We start from the raw sequence: 24,766 nt of genomic DNA on the forward strand, positions 1-24,766 counted from the left end.
GATAATTGAAAATTAATAGATTATGAATCCGGAGACTTTTAATATAAAAGGAACTTTCACCTGTTCGTGACTTATTTGAAATTACAGTCGTTCTTAATAAATCCATGACTACTCGCATTAAAAATATATTACTATTGGACCACCAGTAAATGTCGAAGTCGACCTCTCATGTCTAGTTCTCCAAGATTAGACAAGATACTCATTGGGTACACGTTGTTTTCATACTCATACTACACTTGTTGTGCATTTTTGTTGCACAGGTTTATGTGTGGCTAGTGGCATATCGGCATGGTTGATACGGAGACTCAGGTGAGTTGCATTTATCGAAACGACCGTAGCTAGTAGAGTCTCCTTTAGAGTATTGTACTATATTTTCATTTCTGTCCACTTGTATTCCTGATAGTTACTGTATTTTATTTCATTCCTAGTAAATGCTCATGCACTTGTGACACCGGGTTCTGGGATGATTATGTGGTATCTTGTATTAACTTCTTAATATTTATATTTGATTTGAAACGATTATCTTTTACTGGTAAAATTGAAGGAAAACCATAGTTTTCAAAATTTGTAAAACGATAATTTAATTAAGTATCTTAGTTGGCTTGCCTGACAGCGGTGTCCGGCGCCATCATGACCCTTAGAGGATTTTGGGTCGTGACACAACAAGTAACATGTAGCAAATAGGACACAACTCCTAATCCCTCAAGCTAAGGTTAGACCAAACACTTACCTCGATGCCACAAACACAATTCAAGTCTCTACTATTGCTTTACCTCTTTATTCCACCACCAATTCGCTCGTATCTAGTCACAAGTTACTTGATTACATCGATAAATTCTAAAGGAATCAATTCTAACGCATGAAAATGAGTTTTCTAAAGTTTTACCCAAAAAGTCAAAAATCGCCCCCGTTCCCACATGGTCAAAACCCGAGGTTCAAACCAAAACCTGATTACCCATTCCCCCACGAGCCCAAATATATAATTTATTTTGAAATCGGATCTCAAATCGAGGTCCAAATCCCCAATTTTTTAAATAAACCTAGGTTCTACCCAAAACACCCAATTTCCCCCATGAAAATCATTGATTTTGAGTTGAAATCATGTGAAAAGATGTTAATGATTGAAGGAAATGAGTTAAAATTGACTTACAATCGATTTAGAAGAAGAGTTGTCTTTGAAAAATCGACCAAGAGTGTTTTGGTTTTGAAAGAGTGTGAAAAATGAAAGATTTTCGGCTAAGTTATAAAATTGCAGGTTGCAGATGTTGCAATTGCGACCAGGGTTCGCAATTGCAAACCCAGACTTCTGCTAAGTTCTCATTTGCGAAGTGGGAATTGCGAACAATGTGTCGCATTTGCGACGTCTGGCTAAAACTGGGGGATCGCATTTGCGATCAATCCCTCGCATTTGCGAGGTCAGCTGGCCTGGGCTATTGTTTGCATTTGCGACATAGCCTTCGCATTTGCGAGCCAGGCTTCGCAAATGCGAAGCCTGCAGGCCTGCCATGCAATAGTTGAAATCTGCAATTCCTCAAATCCAAAATCCACCCCGTGGCCTATCCAAAACTCACCCGAGCTCTCGAGGCTCCAAACCAAACATGCCCACCAACCTAAAAACATCATACGGACTCACTCGTGCATTCAAATCACTAAAATAACATCAACAACTATAAATTTAGCATCAAAATCATGAAATTTCTTAAGAACTTCAAATTTTCCAATTTTCTCAAATACGATCCGATTCACGTCATCTCAAGTCCGTTTATTACCAAATTTCACAGACTTATCTTAAATCACATATAAGACCTGTACCGGGCGCAGGAACCAAAATACAGGCCCCATACCATCAAGTTTTAAACACATTTTTCCAAAACTCATAAATAATTCCAGAAAATAATTTTCTTTAAAAATTCATTTCTCGGGCTTGGGACCTCGGATTCCGTGCATACGCCCAAGTCCCATATTTTCCTACGGATCCTCCGGGACCATCAAATCATGGGTCCGGGTCCTTTTACCCAAACTATTGACCGAAGTCAACTTAAATCCATTTTAAAATCAAAATTTATCATTTTTCACAGATTACACATAATGGCTTCACAACTACGCGCCAGATTGCGCACACAAATCGAGGTGATGCTGAAAGAGGTTTTTAAGGCCTCTGAACTTAGAATTCATTTCTAAAACAAGTGATGACCATTTGGGTCATCACATTCTCCACCTCTAAAACAACCGTTCTTCCTCGAACGGACATAAGAAGGAAGTACCTGAGTCGGGGAAAAGATGGGGATAACGGTTCCGCATATCAGACTCAGACTCCCAGGTCGATGCCTCAGCTGGATGACCTCTCCATTGAACACGAACAGAAGGAAAGCTCTTCGATCTCAACTGACGAACCTGCGGTCTAGAATAGCTATTGGATCCTCCTCATAAGACAAGTCCTTGTTCAACTGGACAGTGCTGAAACCTAACATGTGGGATGGATCACCGTGATATTTTCGAAGCATGGACACATGAAACACTGGATGCACGACTGATAAGCTCAACGGTAATGCAAGTCTATAAGCCACCTCTCCCACTCGATCAAGAATCTCAAACGGGCCAATGAACCTATGGCTAAGCTTGCCCTTCTTTCCAAATCTCATCACGCCCTTCATATTTGATACCTGAAGCAATACCCGCTCACTGACCATGAATGCCAAATCTCGAACCTTACGGTCGGCATAACTCTTTTGCCTGGACTGAGCTGTACGAAGCCTATCTTGAATAATCCCGACTTTGTCCAAGGCATCCTGAACCAGATCCGTACCCAACAACCGAGCCTCCCCCAGCTCAAACCATCCAACCGGTGATCGACACCGCCTACCATACAAAGCCTCAAAAGGAGCCATCTTGATACTTGACCGGTAGCTGTTGTTGTAGCTAAACTCTGCTAGAGGCAAAAACTAATCCCACGAGCCTCCAAAGTCAATGACACAAGCCCAGAGCATATCCTCCAAAATCTGAATAGTCCGCTCGGACTGCCCGTCTGTCTGAGGATGAAACTATGTGCTTAACTGAACCCGTGTGCCCAACTCTCGCTGAACTGCTCTCCAGAAATGTGAGGTAAACTGCGTACCTCGATTCGAAATAATAGACACAGGCACACCATGAAGACGAACAATCTCCCGGATATAGATCTCAGCTAACCTCTCGGAAGAATAGGAGACTGCCGCATGAATAAAATGTGCTGACTTGGTCAGCCTATCAACAATAACCCACACTACGTCAAACTTCCTCTAAGTCTGTGGGAGTCTAACAACAAAGTCCATAGTGATACGTTCCCACTTCCACTCAGGAATCTTAATCTTCTGGAACAAACCACCGGGCCTCTGATGCTCGTACTTAACCTGCTGACAGTTCAAACATCGAGCCACATATGCAACGATATCCTTCTTCATTCTCTTCCACCAATAATGCTGCCGCAAATCCTGATACATCTTAGTGGCGCCCGGATGAATAGAGTACCGAGAGTTATGGGCCTCCTCTAAAATCAACTCTCAAAGCCCATCCACATTAGGCATACAAACTCGACCCTGCAATCTCAAAACTCCATCATCCCCTAAGGTAACCTGCTTGACACCTCCATGCTGCACCATGTCTCTAAGGACACACAAATGGGGATCATTATACTGCCGATCTCGAATACACTCCAATAAAGAAGAACGAGCGAATGTGCAAGCTAACACACGGCTGGGCTCAGAAACATCCAACCTCATGAACTGATTGGCCAAAGCCTGAACATCCAAAGCAAGCAGTCTCTCACCGACTGGAATATAAGCAAGACTGCCCATACTGGTTGACTTCCTACTCAAAGCACTGGCCACCACATTGGTCTTTCCCGGATGATATAAGATGGTGATATCATAGTCTTTCAACAACTCCAACCACCTTCTCTGCCTCAAATTCAACTCCTTCTACTTGAACAAGTACTGCAGACTCTTGTGATCCATGAACACCTCACAAGCCACACCATACAGATAATGCCTCCAAATCTTCAACGCGTGAACAATGGTTGCCAACTCCAAATCATGAACCGGATAGTTCTTCTCATGAATCTTCAGCTGCTGCGAAGCATAGGCAATGACCTTGCCATCCTGCATCAACACCGCACCAAGTCCAATACGAGATGCATCACAATAAATTGTATATGGCCCTGAACCTGTAGGCAAAACCAACACCGGTGCCACAGTCAAAACTGTCTTAAGCTTCTGAAATCTCGCCTCGCACTCATCCGACCACCTGAACTGCGCACCCTTCTGGGTCAACCTGGTCATCGGGGCTGCAATGGACGAAAACCCCTTCACAAACCGACGATAGTAGCCTGCCAAACCCAAGAAACTCCAGATCTCTGTAGCTGATGCTAGTCTAGACCAGTTCTTGACTGCCTCAATCTTCTTCGGATCAACCTAAATACCCTTTGCGGATACAATATGACCTAGGAATGCAACTGAACTCAACCATATCTCACACTTCGAAAACTTGGCATACAACTGACTATCCCTCAGAGTCTGAAGAACCACTCTAAGATGTTGCTCGTTCTCCTTCCGGTTGCGAGAATAGATCAAAATATCATCAATGAAGACTATCACGAATGAATCCAAGTAAGTCCTGAACACTCGATTCATCAAATCCATAAAAGCTGTTGGGGCATTTGTTAACTCGAATGACATCACCAAGAACTCATAATGCCCATACCGAGTGAGGAAAGCTATCTTAGGGACATCGGATGCCCTAATCCTCAATTGATGGTAGCTAGATCTTAAGTCAATCTTCAAAAATACTTTAGCACCCTGAAACTGATCAAACAAATCATCAATCCTCGGCAACAGATACTTATTCTTGATTGTAACCTTGTTCAACTGCCGATAATCAATACACATTCGCATTGATCCGTCCTTTTTCTTAACAAACAACATTGGCGCACCCCAAGGTGAAACACTAGTTCTAATGAAACCTTTTTCAAGCAAGTCTTGTAACTACTCCTTCAACTCTTTCAACTCAGGTGGGGCCATACGATACGGCGGGATAGAAATGGGCTGAGTGCCCGAAGCCAAATCAATGCAAAAGTCAATATCCATGTCGGGTGGCATACCGACAGGTCTAAAGGAAATACCTCAGGGAACTCACGAACAACTGGCACAGAATCACTAGGAGGAACCTCGGCACTAGAATCACGAACATATGCCAAATAGGCCAAACACCCCTTCCCGACCATATGCCGAGCCTTCACATAAGAGATGACACTACGGGTAGAATGACCAGGAGTCCCTCTCCACTTCAAATGAGGTAAACCTGTCAAGGCTATGGTCATAGTCTTGGCATCACAGTCAAGATAGCATGGTAAGGTGATAACCAGTCCATCCCTAGTATGACATCAAAATCAACCATGTCCAGAAGTAACAAATCTACACGGGGCTCAAGACCCCCAATCACAACTATACAAGAACGCTGAAGTCTGCAATTCCTCAAGTCCAAAATCCACCTCGTGGCCTGAGCCCTCGGGGCTCCAAACCAAACATGCCCACCAACCTAAAAATATCATACTGACTCGCTCGTGCATTCAAATCACTAAAATAACATCAACAACTATGAATTTAGCATTAAAATCATAAAATTTCTTAAGAACTTCAAATATTTCAATTTTCTCAAATACGATCCGATTCACGTCATCTCAAGTCCGTTTATTACCAAATTTCACAGACTTATCTTAAATCACATATAAGACCTGTACCGGGCGCCGGAACCAAAATACGGGCCCGATACCATCAAGTTTTAAACACATTTCATTTTCAATACTCATAAATAATTCCAGAAAATAATTTTCTTTAAAAATTCATTTCTTGGGTTTGGAACCTCGGAACTCGATTTCGGGCATACACCCAAGTCCCATAATTTCCTACGGACCCCCCTCCCCCCGGGACCGTCAAATCACGGGTCCGGGTCCGTTTACAAAAAATATTGACCGAAGTCAACTTAAATCCATTTTAAAGTCAAAATTCATCATTTTTCATAGATTACACATAATGGCTTCCCGGCTACGCGCCCGGACTGCACACACAAATCGTGTGAGCTAAAAGAGGTTTTTAAGGCCTCGAAACGCAAAATTCATTTCTAAAACAGTCATCACAGTTAGTGATGAAGAAGTCTTTTTACCCCGAGAAAGTTATTCAGTTTTCCAGGTTGATAGCTTTTTTACTTCGGCCGGGATCCGTGAGTAAAAAAGATAATTATAGACGCATTTCAATACATACACTGGTTTCGAAACGTTCTTGCTAATATTATGGGGATCTTTGAAATTAATCAAGAAATATTCAAACTGATGTACATAATGAACTGAAATCTCTTCTATTTATAGAAGAAAGGAAGCTGCTGTGTAAGCTGCTACGCAAGCTGCTGTGTAAGCTACTACCACAAGCTGTTGTGTAAGCTGCTATTACAAGCTGTTGTGTAAGCTGCTACGCAAGCTGTTGTGTAAGCTGCTACTGCAAGTTGCTGTGTAAGCTGCTACTACAAACTGCTGTGTAAGCTGCTACTATACCAGATATGGATAATCTTCTACTGAGAGCAATGTTTATCCATAACGGAGTACTGAATGGATAAGCTTATTATACCCGGTATGGATAATCTTCTACCTAGGGTAATATTTATCCATAACCGGGTACCGAAGTGATAAGCTTCTTCAGGAAGCTTATTTCCAATAGAGTACTAAATGGATAAACATATTTACGGTGGAGTCCCATATGGATAAGCTTCTTCATGAAGATTATTTACAACGGAGTACTAAATGAACATTCATAATATAATATATTTATAACACCCCCTTGGATGTTCATTAAAAGATAATGTGTCTCATTAAAACCTCACTAGGAAAAATCACGTGGGAAAAAATCCTAGTGAAGGAAAAAGAGTACACATATTTAGTAATACGCATTGCTAGGTGCCTCATTAAAAACCTTATAAGGAAAACCCCATGGGGAAAAGAGTGCATCGCGTATTTTACTCCCCCTGATGAAAACCTTGTTTCAAATATTTGAGTCTCCGCATTCCAATCTTGTATACCATCTTCTCAAAAGTTGAAGTTGGCAAAGATTTAGTGAATAAATCTGCTGGATTATCACTTGAATGGATTTGTTGCGCATCAATGTCACCACTTTTCTGAAGATCGTGTGTGTAGAATAATTTTGGTGAAATGTGCTTCGTTCTCTCTCCTTTTATAATCCTCCCTTCAATTGGGCTGTGCATGCAACATTGTCTTCGTATAAAATTGTGGGTTTTTTCTCACATTTCAAACCACATTTTTCTCGAATAAAATGAATTATTGATCTCAACCATACACATTCCCTACTTACTTCATGAATAGCTATTATCTCAGCGTGATTTGAAGAAGTAGCAACAATAGATTGCTTTGTGGAGCGCCATGATATGATAGTACCTCCATACGTAAATATGTAGCCGGTTTGAGATCGAGCTTTATGGGGATCAGATAAATAACCTGCATCTGCATTACCAATATAATATGCACCACTTTTGTTAGCATTAGCAAGATAAATAAGTGCACCATCTACACCGAGATAGAGTATTTCAGGACCAAGGATCTCCTCATCCTCTTCTAGAGGTTGGAACGGATCCTTATTCACTTCAAGTGATTGAATATTCATTGGTGTACTTAATGGGTACACTTTGTCCATGTAAAAGTATTTTTAAGACCCTCTTGGAGCTCTTCCGGAGTTCCAATAAGATTTATGTCACCAACATAAATAGCAAGTGTAACAAATTTTGATGACATTTTCTTTATAAAAATACATGGACAAATAACATAATTTATGTAACTTTCTTTCAGCAAATATTTACTGAGGCGATTATACCACACGCGCACAGATTGCTTTAAATCGTACAAAGATCTTTATAATTTGATCGAGTACATTTCTCAAGACTTTGAATTATATGCTTCGGGCATTTTCAATTTCAAGGATCTTCATATAGATTTAGCCAAATAAGTCATATAGGTTAAGACTTGTATCTAAATGGTATGACATCTTCAAGTGTCTGGACTGCTAGTCCGATCCTCACAATCGTTTATAATATTGTGCACTATATTGTATTAAATATATCGTCGACGATCATTTTGTATCAATTTCGAAGAGACATAACTTGTGGAGATCTCATCACTTTCTTTATTTTCAAGTACCTGAACTTTTTCGGGAGTTTCGTGAAATGTTATGTCGTGGGCTCTTCTAGAGCTTATTTCCTCCTCATTTTGATCATTAGCTCCTACTATTTTTCAAGGATTGTCACCTTTGGAACCGATTGGTCTACCACGCTTCATGCGTACAGTAAACTCTATCCTTCGTGGACTTTAATTTTATTAGGAGCATTTGCAACTGAAATATGATATTTAATTTTGGATCAGCAAATGCTTCTGGCATTCGACTTGAATTATCTTCTAAGTGAGGATCATGATAATTCGATTCATATAGCATATTTTTCAACTGTTTATTCCATTCCTCAAACCCCACTTATGGGATTATACTGGGTCATTGTTGTTGTTATTCCATCCCCAAATGTTAGAAAAACTAACATATATCCCCAATCATCTTTGGAAAACATATTTTTGTGTATTATGGTAGAGAAATTAATCATATACCACACAACAATAGATAGTAAAAATATTTGGTTTCTGATCCTAAACCAATTGTGAAGGGATGACTTATCAAATATTGTTGATCTGATGCATACAAGTGCAGCTATATGCAATTTAGAAAATCTTAGACCAACACATGAAGCTTTGTTCTTAGCAATGGTTTAGCCATTAATAGGAGGTATTCAATGCTAAATCAGCTTGGATATAAACCAGCATTATCAAGATGAACTGTCTTGATTTCATAATCTAAAAATTATGCTCTTAATCGAGAAAAACAATTCCAAATGCCAAACTGCAGGTTGACAATAATTACACATGTAACCATCTCATATATGCACCTATAAGTGGTTCACATGATAGGTGAACGAGCCCATATTCACCTTTTATATATTTCAGAATCAGGGGTCTTAGTCCCAGCTTTAGCTGGTATAATCAATTCATTATGAGAACAAGCAACACATGAGAATTCCTGAAGAATCTTCTAGTTCTTTAGTATATGCTTATCTGAATTCTCAAATAGCTCATTTAAAAATGTCAAATGAAAACTTCAAGTTTATCATGTCATGTGCTATCTCTTAGTAAACTTCTGATTTACTATGGCATAAACTTTTGCTTTAGTAAACTTCTGGTTTACTGTGATATATGATATAGTACAAATTAAAGAATAAGACGGGTAATTTCTCACATACATATTATTTTACCCCCTATGATTGTGGAAACATGAAGATTATCAATCTTCCAATCATTTGTAGTCTCAATATGATAGTCATTTGTATTAGTAAACTTCAGGTTTACTACAACATATGTTTTGACCATAATCATATAATATGAATGATATATTTGTATATAAGCTCTTCGAGAGCCTTCATTTATTATCCACAATCTAATATTTATCTGGCACTACTGGTGTCATGTATTCTTTAGGCAAACATTTAGCTCTTCAGGAGCTGTTGATACATTTTGTACTATCAAATATTGCTCAGACACTGCTGGTGTCATGAGAGAAAATCACAATCAAATAAACAATGTAAAACAATTTTTTAAGCACACGAAAACTCCTCTTCATAATATTTTTCCACTTCAGGAGGCAATTTCAATTGTGTTACTTCTTCAGGAGCAAATTTAAAATACGAAATATGGAGTATATATTCTCTCAATTATATTAACTCTTCTGGAGGTGAATTGTAATGTATTCACATCAAGAGCGCGTTCATATTTACCCGACTTATTAGTATTGTCACATTCACTTCAGGAAATGGATTAATATTATCAAAAGTTCTCATCCTTCAGGAAATCGAATATAATTATCTGAATGCGCATTAATCACATCAAATTGTGATGTCTTAACCTCTTTTAAAATATTTACTACTTCAGGAGCAAATCGAGGCGTGCATTTAATATAGAGAATATTTATGTAGCTTATCTTCAATTGTAACCATAGAAAGCCTAAATTATCACTTCTGGTGATCATAGGCATATACCACTTCTGGTAGTTAACAAAATATAATTACAATGAGATATACGAAATATAACCACTTCTTGTGGTTGTATATTTCTTGCAAACTCTGCTAGAGTTTAAGTTGATCTAATAATGTTATTCATATTCTTCAAAATGACATAAACAAGATATATTATAGTAAACATCATTATCAAATCATAATTTTTCTTTATGTACAACAATTACATAACCATATTATCTATTACAATAACAAAAATTAAAATATTTACATTTCTACAGATTCACCACCGATTACATGACTTGTTTCTCCTTGTGGGAGTGCAAGGTAATCAGTTATATCCAAATGCATGAAGTCTAAATTATCTTCAGAAATAAAATTTGTTTCAGCATTTTTCTCTGTCTTCTTTAGGGAGGCTTGATAAAGCTCAACCAGGTGCTTTGGCGTACGACAGGTACTGACCAGTGCCATTTTTCTCCACATCTATAGCATGCATTTTCTGCATTTGGTGCTTGCACCGCTTCATGCTTTTGTTCCTTCCTTTTTCACTGCTGGTGGTGATGAGTGTTCTTTGGTGCATTATTATTACCATGATTAGAGTTTCTTTCCCGACCACGACCATGACCACGACCTTTTCCACGTTTAGCCTGGTGGAAGTTCGTCTCATTCACTTCAGGGAATGGACAAGAACCAGTAGGTCGACTTTCATGATCAGTAATATTATCACCATATAACTTCAATTGGGAAATAATTCTAAACATAGCAGAATTATACTCACTAATAGATTTAAAATCTTGTAGCCTTAGATGAGTCCAATCATATCGTGCATGTGGAAGAACGACCATCTTCAGGTGGTCATATCTATCTTTCAAATTATTCCACAGTATGACTGGATCTTTAACAGTAAGATATTCCATTTTCAGGCCCTCATCAAGGTGATGGCGTAGGAATATCATTGCTTTGGCATGGTCTTGGTTTGATGCCTAATTTTTGTCCTTGATGGTGTCTGCTAGATCCATCGCATCAAGATGAATTTCAGCATCAAGCACCCAAGACATGTAGCTTTTGCCCGATATATCCACGGCTACAAATTCAAGTTTAGAAAGATTTGACATTATTTAGGAAAAGAAAGTTCTTACCTCAGATACTTTCAAAATATTTGCTCGAGATGGCAGAGTCTCGTACTGATAACATGTTATGAAATAAAGACTATAAAGTAAAGACAAGTATAGAGAGAAACTGATATATTATTCGAATTCAAACTGATGTACATAATGAACTGAAATCTCTTCTATTTATAGAAGAAAGGAAGCTGCTGTGTAAGCTGCTATGTAAGCTGCTACGCAAGCTGCTGTGTAAGCTGCTACTATACCAGATATGGATAATCTTCTACTGAGAGCAATGTTTATCCATAACGGAGTACTGAATGGATAAGCTTATTATACCCGGTATGGATAATCTTCTACCTTAGGTAATGTTTATCCATAACCGGGTACCGAAGTGATAAGCTTCTTCAGGAAGCTTATTTCCAATAGAGTACTAAATGGATAAACATATTTACGGTGGAGTCCCATATGGATAAGCTTCTTCAGGAAGATTATTTACAACGGAGTACTAAATGAACATCCATAATATAATATATTTATAACACATAGCTTAATTACCTTACAGTTTTAGGATTTTAGCCGGGAAAGAGGAAAAAGGAGGAGGATAAAGGTAGATAACAGCAACAACAACAAACTTAGTATAATTTTACAAGTGAGGTCCTGAGAGGATAATGTGTACGCAGATCTTATCCTTATCTTGTGAAGGTAGAGAGACTATAACATAGTCATAATATTGTTGGAAAAAATACAATAGTAAAAAAAAGCAGTAGCAACAAGTAATAACAACAGTAAGATAATAAGATAATCGAAACAAAAAAAATAGTCGGTAGTATTAAAAATTTAAGTATAAGAATTAAGTACTCCCTCCGGTTCACAATAAGTGACCAGTTTCCTTTTAACACGCCCATTAAGAAAATGTTAAATCGTATACAAGAATACCTAGTATGACTAAACTACCTTTATTAAATATTGGTCACATAGTTATAGTGAGGAGTGATAAAACTTTTTAGGGATATGCATATAAAGGTAAAAGAGTAAAAATAAATTAATTTTTTTTTCTTGATTACCTAACTAGAAATTTATTTTGAACCAAAATGAAAAAGTAAACTGGTTACTTATGGTAAAAAAGACATCTCATATCCGATGTTTTACAAATGTTTATATTTAACCAAAGTTAGGCAGCTCACCATTTCCATTTCCTTTTTTGTTTTTTTGAAAAATACTCTAAATGGACTGCAGTATGTCAGAAATTTCTGCAACGTTTGTTTTGAAAAAAAAAAATTAAGGATGAATGATAATGAAGTGAAAGGTAGAAAGTGGAAGCTACTTAAAAAGAAGAAAAATAAGTAAACTTTTAAGCAACAGTTTGCCTGTTAGTATTAAGAGTTAATCAATAACTCAATCATGTCAATGTAAATAAGAGAAAGTTGCATTGAGATTTGAGAGGAGGGGTCTACTCATACCAATGATGTTAAAATGCATAGTATAGAGTATGCAAAATCAACATCTCCATCTCTCTGCCCTTCACTTTTCTCTTATTTCAAAATCTCAATCTCCATTTATACAAATCAAACTCTCTTTTTATATGGTTTGCTTTTTCCACTTAACTTTATGAGATAAGGGAAAGTTGGTTCAATAAGCTAAAGTGTTATTGACATAATTTTTTAAAAACCATATGCTATTAAGTTATTTACGGATAAAGTATTTCTATCGAGAATTTTTTTATTCTCAAGGCCTTGATAGGAAAGCATGGAGGTTGAAAATTAGGGTAGTAGGGTAGTTAGTTTAGTGTTCTCCCTGTCATACCGGTAGTATTAGTACATACTTTAGTTTTTTGTTGGCATTAAATTTCTATAACTACCTGTCATTTCTTTCATCTCCTGATTATTTGTTGTGATTTATGCTACTTATACATAGCTTCTCTACGTTGTGATTCTTGTTTTTCTCTTCTATAATATGGTGCTTATGCTTCGTTGAACCGAAAGTCTATTTGAAACACTATCTTTCTCAAACCCCGCTATGTAGGATTATATTGAATTTTTTGTTGTTGTGGTCGTCAAAGCTCGAACTCGAAATTTCAAAGTTAAAAGGTGCAAATATCTCATCCACACTAATACACTACTCTGTAAAAAGTTTAAAGTTTTTTTTTTTTTTTTTGAACTTTGTTAAAAGGTAGAAATACAATAAAGAAAGAAGAGATTTTTTCTGGGCTTAAGAAGAGAACAAAAGAAAAGACAGAAAGTGCACGTCAGAGTTAGCCGTAGAGTGGTCTCCTTCTTTCATCGGGTGGAGAGGATTACAGAGAGGATTCCCTCTTCTCATCCATATCTCTCTCTTCTCTCTTCTCTCGTCTCTCTCTTTCTTTCTCTTTCTTAACAGTTGTAAGAAATTTGGTCCAGTTCATTTGTTCTTATATGCATGGTTATTATTGGATTTTCTTGATTTTAGCAAGACTATCCATTGAAAACTTGAATAAGAATAGTGTTCTCTCCCTCTAAGTCCTAAGCTTGCTTCTTCTCTTTGTTTTTATATTTTTTTTTTGGGGTTTGAACAAAAAACAAGACTTGTCTGTTGGGTTGATGCCAAAGGAAGAAGAAACCACAAGGTAGTTGAAGTTTTTTTCAGGTTCAAACAACTCTAAGTAACCAATTTTGTGTTCTTTTTCCTCTATTTTGTCCATTATATATCACCTCTCAAACATATATTTACTGGTTTTAAGGAAAGATCTTTGTACTCATATTAAATTTCACAATCAACAGGTAGATTTTAGCTTGAAGAAGGAAAAGCTAAGAAGAAGATGATAAAAGGTTTTATGAATCAACAAAATCAACCTGTTGTGGTAGAGGAAAACATGTCCAATTTAACATCTGCATCTGGTGAAGCAGCAAGTGTATCTTCTTGCAATCGAAATGATAATAATAATAATAATACTATTACGGGAGGAATCTATCCCCCTCAGTATAACTTTGCTCCTCCAAATCAACAAGTTCAGGCTCAACATCAAATCAAGAAAAAGAGAAACCAACCAGGCAATCCAGGTCTGTAAAATATGTTTACTTTAATATTTTTGCTTATAAAGCCGTTTTTAACTTTTTCCCTTTTTTTTTGCGACAGACCCTGGTGCTGAAGTGATAGCTTTATCACCAAAAACACTAATGGCAACAAATAGATTTGTTTGTGAAATTTGCAACAAAGGATTTCAAAGAGATCAGAATTTGCAGCTTCACAGAAGAGGACACAATTTGCCATGGAAACTCAAGCAGAGAACAAGCAAAGAAATAAGAAAGAAAGTTTATGTTTGTCCAGAGCCAAGTTGTCTACACCATGACCCATCTAGAGCACTTGGAGATCTCACTGGAATCAAGAAACACTTTTGCAGAAAACATGGTGAAAAGAAGTGGAAATGTGAGAAATGTTCAAAGAAATATGCAGTTCAATCTGACTGGAAAGCTCACTCTAAGACTTGTGGTACTAAAGAGTATAGATGTGATTGTGGAACTCTTTTCTCAAGGTAACTAAACATGGAATATATCACACTATTTTCTAAGAGCATATACACAAAGTCATGAAAAAAAGTCTATTTAAAAAAAAGCACACCCTAGAGTCTAGTCATATAGTAGTAGTAATATTCATATAGCTTTACAATGCAAAAATTGTCTTTCTTTCTTTCTCTCATATTCTTCATTCTCTTTAATTTATTCCTTCTCTAAATTTTGAATTTTGTTTCTAATTCTTGGGGGTCTAAAGCATAGGTGTTTGAACATGATTCGTAAAGAGTCATTAATTGAGTAGCATTATTAATATTTTTGCATATATTTCAGTAGTTAGTATATTTGTTTTTTCATATTTTTGTCTATTTTTTGTTTGTTTAGGAGGGATAGTTTCATCACACACCGAGCATTTTGTGACGCTTTAGCAGAAGAGACTGCAAGAGCAATAACAGGAGATCCAATTCTTCCATCTCAAACTGCTTCTTCTTCTCACATGAACCTTCAGTTTCATCCATCTCAGTTTAATAGCCATGAATTTCCAGCTACATTTTCTTTGAAGAAAGAGCAACAAACCGGTTTCAACTTGAGGCCTGAGATTCCGCCATGGCTAATGACTTGCCAACCATTGGTTGGCACTGGTGGTCCAGGTCCTGGTCTACCACCACCGCAACCCATTGACCTAAGCTCGTCGATTTTCCAATCGACTAGGTTCGATCAGGACTACACGCCGAACCACGGCCAAGACGTAAACCCTAACCCTAGTCCTAATTTCAATTCAACAGGAGGACTAGGCTCTCCGCATATTTCTGCAACAGCGTTGCTGCAGAAGGCAGCACAGATGGGTGCGACTATGAGTAACAAATCCAGTACTGTCTCTGCAGCAGCCACAGGCCCAAGCCCAACCATGCTAATGAGACCCCACCAATTTCACGTGTCTGCTGCAGCTGTTGAGTCTGTTAGCAACAACACAACTGATGTTGGGCTTAATTTGTCCTCAAGTGAAGACCTCACTACTGGGTTTTTGAATAGCTTAACTTCATATGGGAATAAAGCTGCTACTATTACTGTTGCTGCTGCTGCTGCTACTGCTACAGTCAGTCCATTAACAAGTGCACCATCTCCCACTTCTTTTTTGATGACTTCGTTTTCTTCTGCTAATACTACTGGATTTGAAGGGTCAAATTTCGAAGATGAATTTGGTGGCATTGGCATTTTGAATTCGAAGAAAGGAAATGACGCTAATGATGATATGACCAAAGATTTCTTGGGTTTAAGACCTCTTTCTCATAGCGATATTTTCAACATAGCTGGTCTAGTTAATACTACTTCAAATGAGAATCAGTCTCAGAATCACAAAACATGGCAAAGTTAATTCAGAAATATCCTTAAGCACAGAACAATTTACTTTGCCTAAGCATATATAGTACCGCAAAATGCAGGTTCTTTCGTCCTTCTCTCTCTTTTTGGCTGCTAATGGCTGTAATTGTTAAATCTGTAATTTTTTTTTGTTTATGCTTTTTGAACAGAATAAAGAGATATCTAGAACTGAGAATGGAAACCCTAGCTAGATAGTCTCTTTGTTGTTACCCAGCTGTTATTGACCGTGACATCTTTTATACAAAAAAGTGCATTTTCAAGCACTGGAGGAGTAAAATTAAATTCTTGTTTGAAGGATTTTTGTTTTTTGTGAATTTTTTTAACTTTTGATTCTATATAAGTGTTGTGTATTTATTGTTAGCTGGTACTTGGACCACGTTTTGCTCGGTTACACTCTTTCCTATATTGATTTTGTTCATGATCTTAAATAGTATGCTGTGAAAACATGTTTGTGTTATTATAATTCTTTTGGACAGTGACATCTAAATTAAATTCAAAATCAGTTGATGTAACGAACTCTTTATAAATTTAAGGGATAGTAGCTTTTATTGCAATTCCCCTATATAATCATTTGATATAATGAGTAAGGAGTGATGACCGGCCGGCCGGTGTGTTAATGTAATACTATATGGTAGTAGTAAATATTAAATGACGTGACATGATATTAATAATATATATATTATATTGTTGGAAGTGGGTTCTGCATAAGCATGTAATATAAGGACAAAAATTTCAATTATACTTCTTGTCGAGTTGGTGAGGCACATGTAAACGACCGGCACAAAGCATTCTTTATGACATTTGGATATCCTTATTTCCAATCAAATTGACCAGTTTTTACCATATAACGACTCTGCATATCAGTTATAATTTGAATAAAAAAATATTTTTTATAAAGATTTTGTGTTTTATTTATTGATTTTTGGCGTTAGTAGATTATATCAATCTCTACCGAAGTTGCATATAATTGGAAAAACGTTTATAATGAGTCATAAATCTGATACCGGTACGAAAATTTGTTATAAATTATATTATAATTTACTGTTGATGGCACCAAATAAAAAGCGTTGGATTCATTGATATATAGGAATTAGCATTTGACTAAGGTGTATGTCAAAATTTAGCCCGTGGTTGTCTATAGAAATGAAAGTTATACATACAGTTACATAAACTTATCAGTACTGTAAGGATATTTTACACGATCAAGCTAACACTATTACTTATTATAGTTGACAGATTACCAGATTTATTAGACTGCCGAATAATACTTATTATAATAGTTTATTTATAATTACCTTATGATTTTATATTTTATTTACAACGTTAAATATAAATTTCCTCTCTCCATTATTATTTTGTTACTACGTTTCGTTTCTCGAGAGCCAAAGTATATGAACTTTGATCAACATTTTAACATGTACTCCGTTTCAATTTATGTGAATATATTTCCTTTTTAGTCCGTGCCAAAAAGAATAACTAATTTCCTTATTTGGAAACAATTTATGTTTATGCAATAATTTATAGCCTCACAAAATATATGTGTCTCATTACCACAAGTCCAGAAGTTTCTCTCTTTTTCTTAAATTCCGTACACAATCAAATAGGTTCACATAGATAGAAATGGAGGGAGTAGTAATTTTTATATAATTTTCAAATATCTTATTTTAATTTTAATATATTAAGATAATCAAATTCAATTTATTTCAAATATTAATTAAATTAATTATCGAGAAGCACATTTAAATATACGTTTTATATATATATATGAGAGAGACTATGCATGAAGGTGAAAGAGATGCTGTGTTGAGTTTGACCCCTGATGTGGGCTTCAATCCCAAGGTGGGATCAGTTTTGACGCCCATAAGGCTGTTTGTTACCTTTTTCTTCTTCTTTTTTTTCCTATCTAACCTTACCTTATTTTCCCCATCCCCACCAGCTAGTTTGGTCTTCCCTCCTAATGTCACAAGACTAGCGGATGTCCTGATATCTCTAATATTTCGCCCCTGTCATTGTACCATGTACTAGCACAATCCCACGCCGTGTTAACATGCTCTACTATTCTTGTGAAAAAACAGGTAACTTATTCACATGAAACGTACGAATATTCACTGTATTTCTTTTACTATACTATCAAGTCCTTTTAAAGAGAACTACAACTAACGGCTCACAATATAGAAGTTGAATTATTTACAAACTTTTTGGTGCAACAGATAAAATCATGCTATATATATAAATTAAATCAATACATATACATATATATACTGGGGTGGAGCTAGCATGAAATACGGGTTCGACCGAACCTAGTAGTTTTGGTTCAAACTTGTATTTCTATTAAGAAATCCATTAAATATGTATAAATTATTAATTTAAAAGAACTATAATTTCGAACCCATAAATTATAATTTCAAATCCATAAACTATAAAGTATATATACATAATAACTGTAAATTTGAGAGAATGCAAAATGCTTGCTTTACGTGGTAGTAGTCCTCTGATTTCGGTGAGTAAATGTGCTTTCGTTTCTTGTATGAACAATAGTAAATAAGGGAATTAATGTTCCTTTTACGAGGAAAATTGAAAAATTTATCGTTTTTGACTTGTTGGCCGCGGCGCAACACGGGGGAATCTGAATACTTAGCTCTTCTATACGTAGAACAGGAAGACGCCAAGTTATTTGAAAAGTGAAAGTTTAGCCCTAACAATAAGTAGAATAGGAAGTGTCCTTCTTATTTTATTGTCTTATCAGCGAGATTTTGATTTATGTGCAATATAAGTAAAAAGTGAAATTGCAAACACTAGGTTAATTATAAATTCATTCTCATCCCCAAGGTTCACTCTTTACATGTATGAATATAAGCAACGGTAGAAATTGAGTAGAGAATGATTAAAGTACGATTATACAAAAACAATTACTGTAGAGTGAACATATTAAAGCCATCAGTTGCATGCATGTGTAAAATGTAAAGGTGGCTAACATGCACATGAATGGTGGTATGATTTTGTATTTTGTGGAATAAAGCTGGACTGAAAGTGACTTTACCGATGACTACCGGCATTATGTCAAAATATTGTAGTTGCCCACTTGCAATAGTACGTCTTATATTCAAAGCTAACGGCTGATTAGTTTGTTAGGAAAATTCGCCCAGGGTATACGTGTTTTCACACGTGATATCAAACACATTATATTCAATTGATCGACATGCAGCCTTACATGTAAAATTAATTTAGGATGTAAGATATATAAACTTTTTATAAATAAATAAAATAGATATATAAACTGGCAGTATAACAATTTCTAACATTATCATCGTAATTTACTCATTATAGTAAGTTACTTATTATTTATTTTAGATTACCAATCAATACTCGATGAATCAAGCAATTATTTTGAAATAAGTGAGTCTTTAAAATGAAATTACTGAAAATATCTTAGATACCTTGCATGGCAATAGAAATAAAATTAAGTTGATTGGCAAGATACCAAGATTGTTTACCCTCAAAATCAGATAACAGTTAAATTTGTAAGTGATTTTATGTCACGACCCAAATCGATGGGCCGCGACGGGCACCCTGTACCTTACTCAACCGAGTACCAACATAACATATCTTTCGTATCATACTATCATAGGTAAATGAAATAGAAAGGTTGTTGTGAGATAACTAGAATAAAACATGAGGGAACACTCGACATAGGACGACCCAACATGTAATACAAACTTATACATATGACATACAGTCCTATAAGGCCGACATGATCATTTATATACTCAAAACATAGGCCGACAAGACCATACAAATATTTGTATATATGACATTTGTCTACAAGCCTCTAAGAATGCATAAATATCATAAAGGCCGGGACAGAGCCCCACCATACCAATCAATACATGTCCTAATCATACTGACCAAATAAGCAACCCCAGAGTAAATAGAGGGTACCAACACCTTCCGCTGAGCTGATAGCCCACTTGGAGGACTCTCAACTAGTCTATCTGGGCCTGCGGGCACGTCCCCAGGCAAAAGGGATGTCAGTACAAATAAAATGCCAAGTATGTAAGGAATGAACATCACTAAATGAAAGTCATGAGAGAAACATGGAGTAAAAGACTCGACATGTAAGTCTGAATAGCTCTGTGAACCATTTAATATTTAAATATCATGCATATGCATATAAATATCATACCATGCATAGTTATATATGTACATAACATCATCAAGCCTCTGAGGGCATCCCATCATATCATCTCGGCCACTGTGAGCAAAATCATCAACGTATACTAGCTGATCAGGTGGTGGTGCGTATATAACGCCATAACCTTTTTCTATATCTCATATATATATATATATATATATATATATATATATATATATATATATATATATATATATATATATATATATATATATATATATATATAACGCCATTTGGTCATAGGTCAATGTACATGTATAAATGAATACAATGCATGAGAAGTACGTCAATAAAATCTCTCGGAACGCCATAAGACCATTATGCCTTTGATTAATATCATGAAATAAACTTTATCAACTTACGTATTTTTTGAGACCCATGAACAGATGATAGAATAATAGGACACATGGGGAATCAAGAACATAGGCACCTCTAGTATTTCTATGAATAGAGTCATTTATGAAAGTTGTACATTTGCTCGTTTCATTGTATCGTATGGATCATTCCAAAAGGAAAGAAGGGAGAACCTTAACATACCTGATCCGATTCTCTTGCCAATCTCTCTAACACACATCAATTGCGATAAAACACGTAACGGCGGATCGAAGCATGGATAAATCCATATGATATTCTTGAGAAAGATTGTACCGGACTTTCTTAAAATTTACAATTCACGTTGGACTCTGTAGGGGTTCATAAAAATCCCTTTAGAGAATTCCATCATCTGTTACTAAGTAAACATTGTCATTTCCCTTTAATGATGTAGGGAGGTGGTTTCTTTTATCAAAAAGAGTGGGCCTCACTTTAGGAGGATTAAGATTTGGCCTCAAGGCCACTAATATACCACCTATTTTAATGACTAAGAGTCATTACATGGGCTGCCACGTTAAGGGGGAGGGGGGTTAAGGTTATCCAATAATGGTAATTAATTAGCTAATCTTCCATTAAAATCAATAATTACCCAATTATCTACATAATTAAGAATTATTTCAAATTACTTAAAATACTACTTACTTTTAATACACTTTATACACCTTACTATCATGGTCATGTGGTACCTTGTATGACACTAGTCCATAAATATCGGGTATTATATCTCGGACCGTATTTTATCCCAAATTGTCAAACTTCGACGAAACTCATTTTCTTTGATTTGCTTACCCTCTTACCTTCACGAATTTACTTATCTCTTGTTTGAAATAGCATAATACTTATAACCTTAAAAATAATCTCATTCCCGAGCTTACGTCAATTAATTTACGATGAAACTTTAACGTACAAAAATGCGGGATATAACATCTCATTTCCAAGCTTTTATCAATTTACCTATGTCATACTTTCACGTATGAAAACATGGGTGTAACATCATTCTCCCCCTTTGAAACATTTGTCCTCAAATGTTGACTAATGCACTTATCGTTCTCATAACCCATAGTTCTTGCGAATACTTTAATACTCTCCTTGCCATTTAGTCAACTATTCTTTGAATAAATTCAAAGGTCAGGGCATTCCCCCCTTTAGTCCTCATTCTCACACCACGACTTGTGGTCGAAATTATTTCAATCTCGTAACTATTGCAACCTTCTATCATGCAGCCTGTCGACTCTGACCTTGTAAATGTGCTTATGCGACTCTTCTCTCCTTTTTCCTCTAGCTTTTAGCCAATCTCCAGCCCTCACTTTGTAAATATATACAGAGCTTGATAAGATGTCCCTCTGGGCATCTATAGGTATACTGAAGTTCTTCGCTCGGTACTTTGTTGAATTTACGAAGTATTGTTATATCTTATTTCATACACCCTTTTATCCATCCGTATGACTTTACTGCATCTAGGTAGGACATATTATACCATAACTCTTACTTTGATTTATTGTTACTGAGGTCTGCTACCAAACTCCAGGTTACTCTTGTTTCTTATCCTATGTGTATAAATCTAAGTCTTTAATGCTTCTTCATTACTGTTAATCTTAAGAATGATGGCCTATTCTCATCTCATACTTTGTAACTTTTATCCATCCATTGTTGATTCACCTCGATGTTGATCTACAATATACTACTGATAACTTGAAATCTCTTACATAATACATTGTCACTAGGGCTTACATCTTATCGAGGGATATCTGAAGTGACTTGCCTAATCCACCTAGGGGCGATACTATACTTCAATAATCGTATTTCATAGTATCCCAATGTGATTCACCTTACGCAGGTATTTTAATCCCGTATAATTCATGAAATCCTTTTTTTTTCTTCAAATTATTACTCAATCGAAGGTTCAAACGTCATCTATCACAATTACACCCTCATTCTACTACCAGGGCAACATTCCATCTCATCTAAATGCTAATAGTCTTAGACCCTTTTGAGTTTATTTAACCTATACTGAGCTTTCTATAACTTAGAGAACTCATCAGCTCTCTTGTTTTCATGGGCTTAATCGCAAGAACTTATCCATTCTCGTCACCTTCTCACTCACATTTTTATCCTTACTCCTGTCTTCCTAAAACCTTGTAACTCTACCATACTTTAGCTTGCGACCTACACATATCTATTTATACTACTTGCAACCTTCCTTCAACTTGCTTGCACCATATATTTCCTTATGTTATTCTGGAACATCAAGTGAGACATCACATTGTCTCTAACTCTTCTTTACTCTCTTGACTAGGCCTCTCGATACCTAGAAACCATAGGCTGGAAGATATGCCACTGACGATGCCGCTATCATTCCTGGATACTAAATCCCCACGCTTCTAGCCTTCTATCCACAATATGGACTATTCACAACCTTTTGCATTTGAGTATCTCGTACGTTGTTCACATTTACCTTACTTACCTTAAAATATCTCCTCACCTCTTCTATTTCTTTCATAACCTCCCTTCCACATAGGTATAATTCACCTCCACAACTTGAAGCTCAGTTATAATACTTGGGCCTTTGGTGCATACACAATTCGGTGAGAGCTTCATACTGACTTCTTATGAAGATGATACTCTTCTAACTGGCTTTATCGTAGAGCCATTATAGAATATGGCTATTTTACTATCTCTCTTGTACCTCTGATATTTAAGAGTGATCCTACAATGTTCTCAATCACGAGGTCTATAATTTTCTGGGTCTAATAATCAGACTCCTGATTTACTTAGTTGATGTAACTCTTTAGTTTCATCTTCCCTCTGATCAAACTTTATGTAGGCTTAAGATATCTTCCAATCTGCGGCTCATGGTATTAGTTATTACTTTAGCCCTTCATGGATACTATGAAATATCCATGATACAATCTTCTAACAATTTAATCCTTTGTTTATGATCTGGGCTCAATTCTTTCTTTTAACTTATACCAAAATCTTCTACAGTTGTATGATTGTCAACATATATGCTGCATGGATAATACTCCGAACTCTTAAGTGCATTCATAACGTAACTAACTCTGGATCATTGATCAAATAATTTCTTTCGTTCCTTCTCAGCTTTCTTTAAACGTAAGCTATTACTTTTCCTGGTCTTTATGCCCCTTGTTGCGTGCATACTTAGCTTAACTTAGTTCCCGCGCATGCCGGAGTTTTCGTGCAACTCATATGATCTCGAATATTACTTTTGATTTTACTTCCCTTTCATTAGCCACGGTAGGTTCCACTTTCTTATGGAGTGCATACAATATTGTAGTGAGACTATTTTTACATGACCATTTCTTCTTCAAGTTACTATGTTTAGGTTGAAGACTTCTTCCTTATTTTCTCAGCTATTCTTTCATTTTAGTACTTAGGGAGGACCCTCTGACTCTTGTAAAGCTGCGAGCTTATTGCATCGCATACTCGACGAAATTTTTGATGTCCTTCCTCGCCTATAATTATCCGTAGTTACTTACCCCCATGCCCCTGTGCTTGTAGGGTTGCTTCTGAATTGATACTTTGACCGTCTTCCTAGTGGCACTCTCTTTTATTTCCATAACACTCATATGGTACCCTTAACTACTCCAACTCCTATCTGAATACATCCCAAGTATTACAATGTCATAACTGCGAGGATGAATTCACTATATTGGGTTTTACTATGTTTATCTTACACGATCTGCTGATTTGTCTGTAACCTCTTGTCTAGCCATAACTAGACTCTTCCTGAATCAACTACTAACTACTCGCTGGGTCATTCTCATATCAATATTCCGCTTAATCTTTCTTGGGTTAGTTTCTTTGTCTTAACTTACGTCTCATACTAGCTCCTTATTTATCAATAAAATCTCGGGCAGGAACCCTTACTTCCTCTCCTTGACGTCATGCTTGCATAAAGTTCTGGAATCGTAGCATATCTGTAGGATTTAAATAAGTGCAATCTCATTCCTTTCTCATTTTTATCGATTCTCCCTTTACTATTCCATAGTTACTAGAACCACTTAATTCTATTGGCCATGCTTGATTGCCCAACAATGTTTTTCGAAGTCATTCAATTCTAGGACCGATCT

At 36.3% G+C, this 24,766-nt stretch overlaps 1 protein-coding gene across 2 annotated transcripts; it reads left to right on the forward strand.

The window, feature by feature from the left end:
- Positions 1-13,483: 13,483 nt before the first annotated feature.
- On the forward strand, positions 13,484-16,405 carry LOC107760076 (protein indeterminate-domain 7-like). 2 transcript variants are annotated; one of them, XM_016578104.2, is made up of 4 exons: positions 13,484-13,868; positions 14,003-14,281; positions 14,358-14,754; positions 15,116-16,405. In XM_016578104.2, exons 2-4 carry the CDS (start codon positions 14,041-14,043, stop codon positions 16,104-16,106), a joined length of 1,629 nt encoding a protein of 542 aa, XP_016433590.1. In that variant the 5' UTR covers positions 13,484-13,868; positions 14,003-14,040; the 3' UTR covers positions 16,107-16,405. The 2 variants fall into 2 exon arrangements, with proteins under 2 accessions (XP_016433590.1, XP_016433584.1); XM_016578098.2 differs by having other exon boundaries at positions 13,487-13,848.
- The last annotated feature ends 8,361 nt before the right edge of the window (positions 16,406-24,766 follow it).

This window comes from Nicotiana tabacum, chromosome 6, assembly GCF_000715075.1.
Source record: "Nicotiana tabacum cultivar K326 chromosome 6, ASM71507v2, whole genome shotgun sequence".
NCBI lineage: Eukaryota > Viridiplantae > Streptophyta > Magnoliopsida > Solanales > Solanaceae > Nicotiana > Nicotiana tabacum.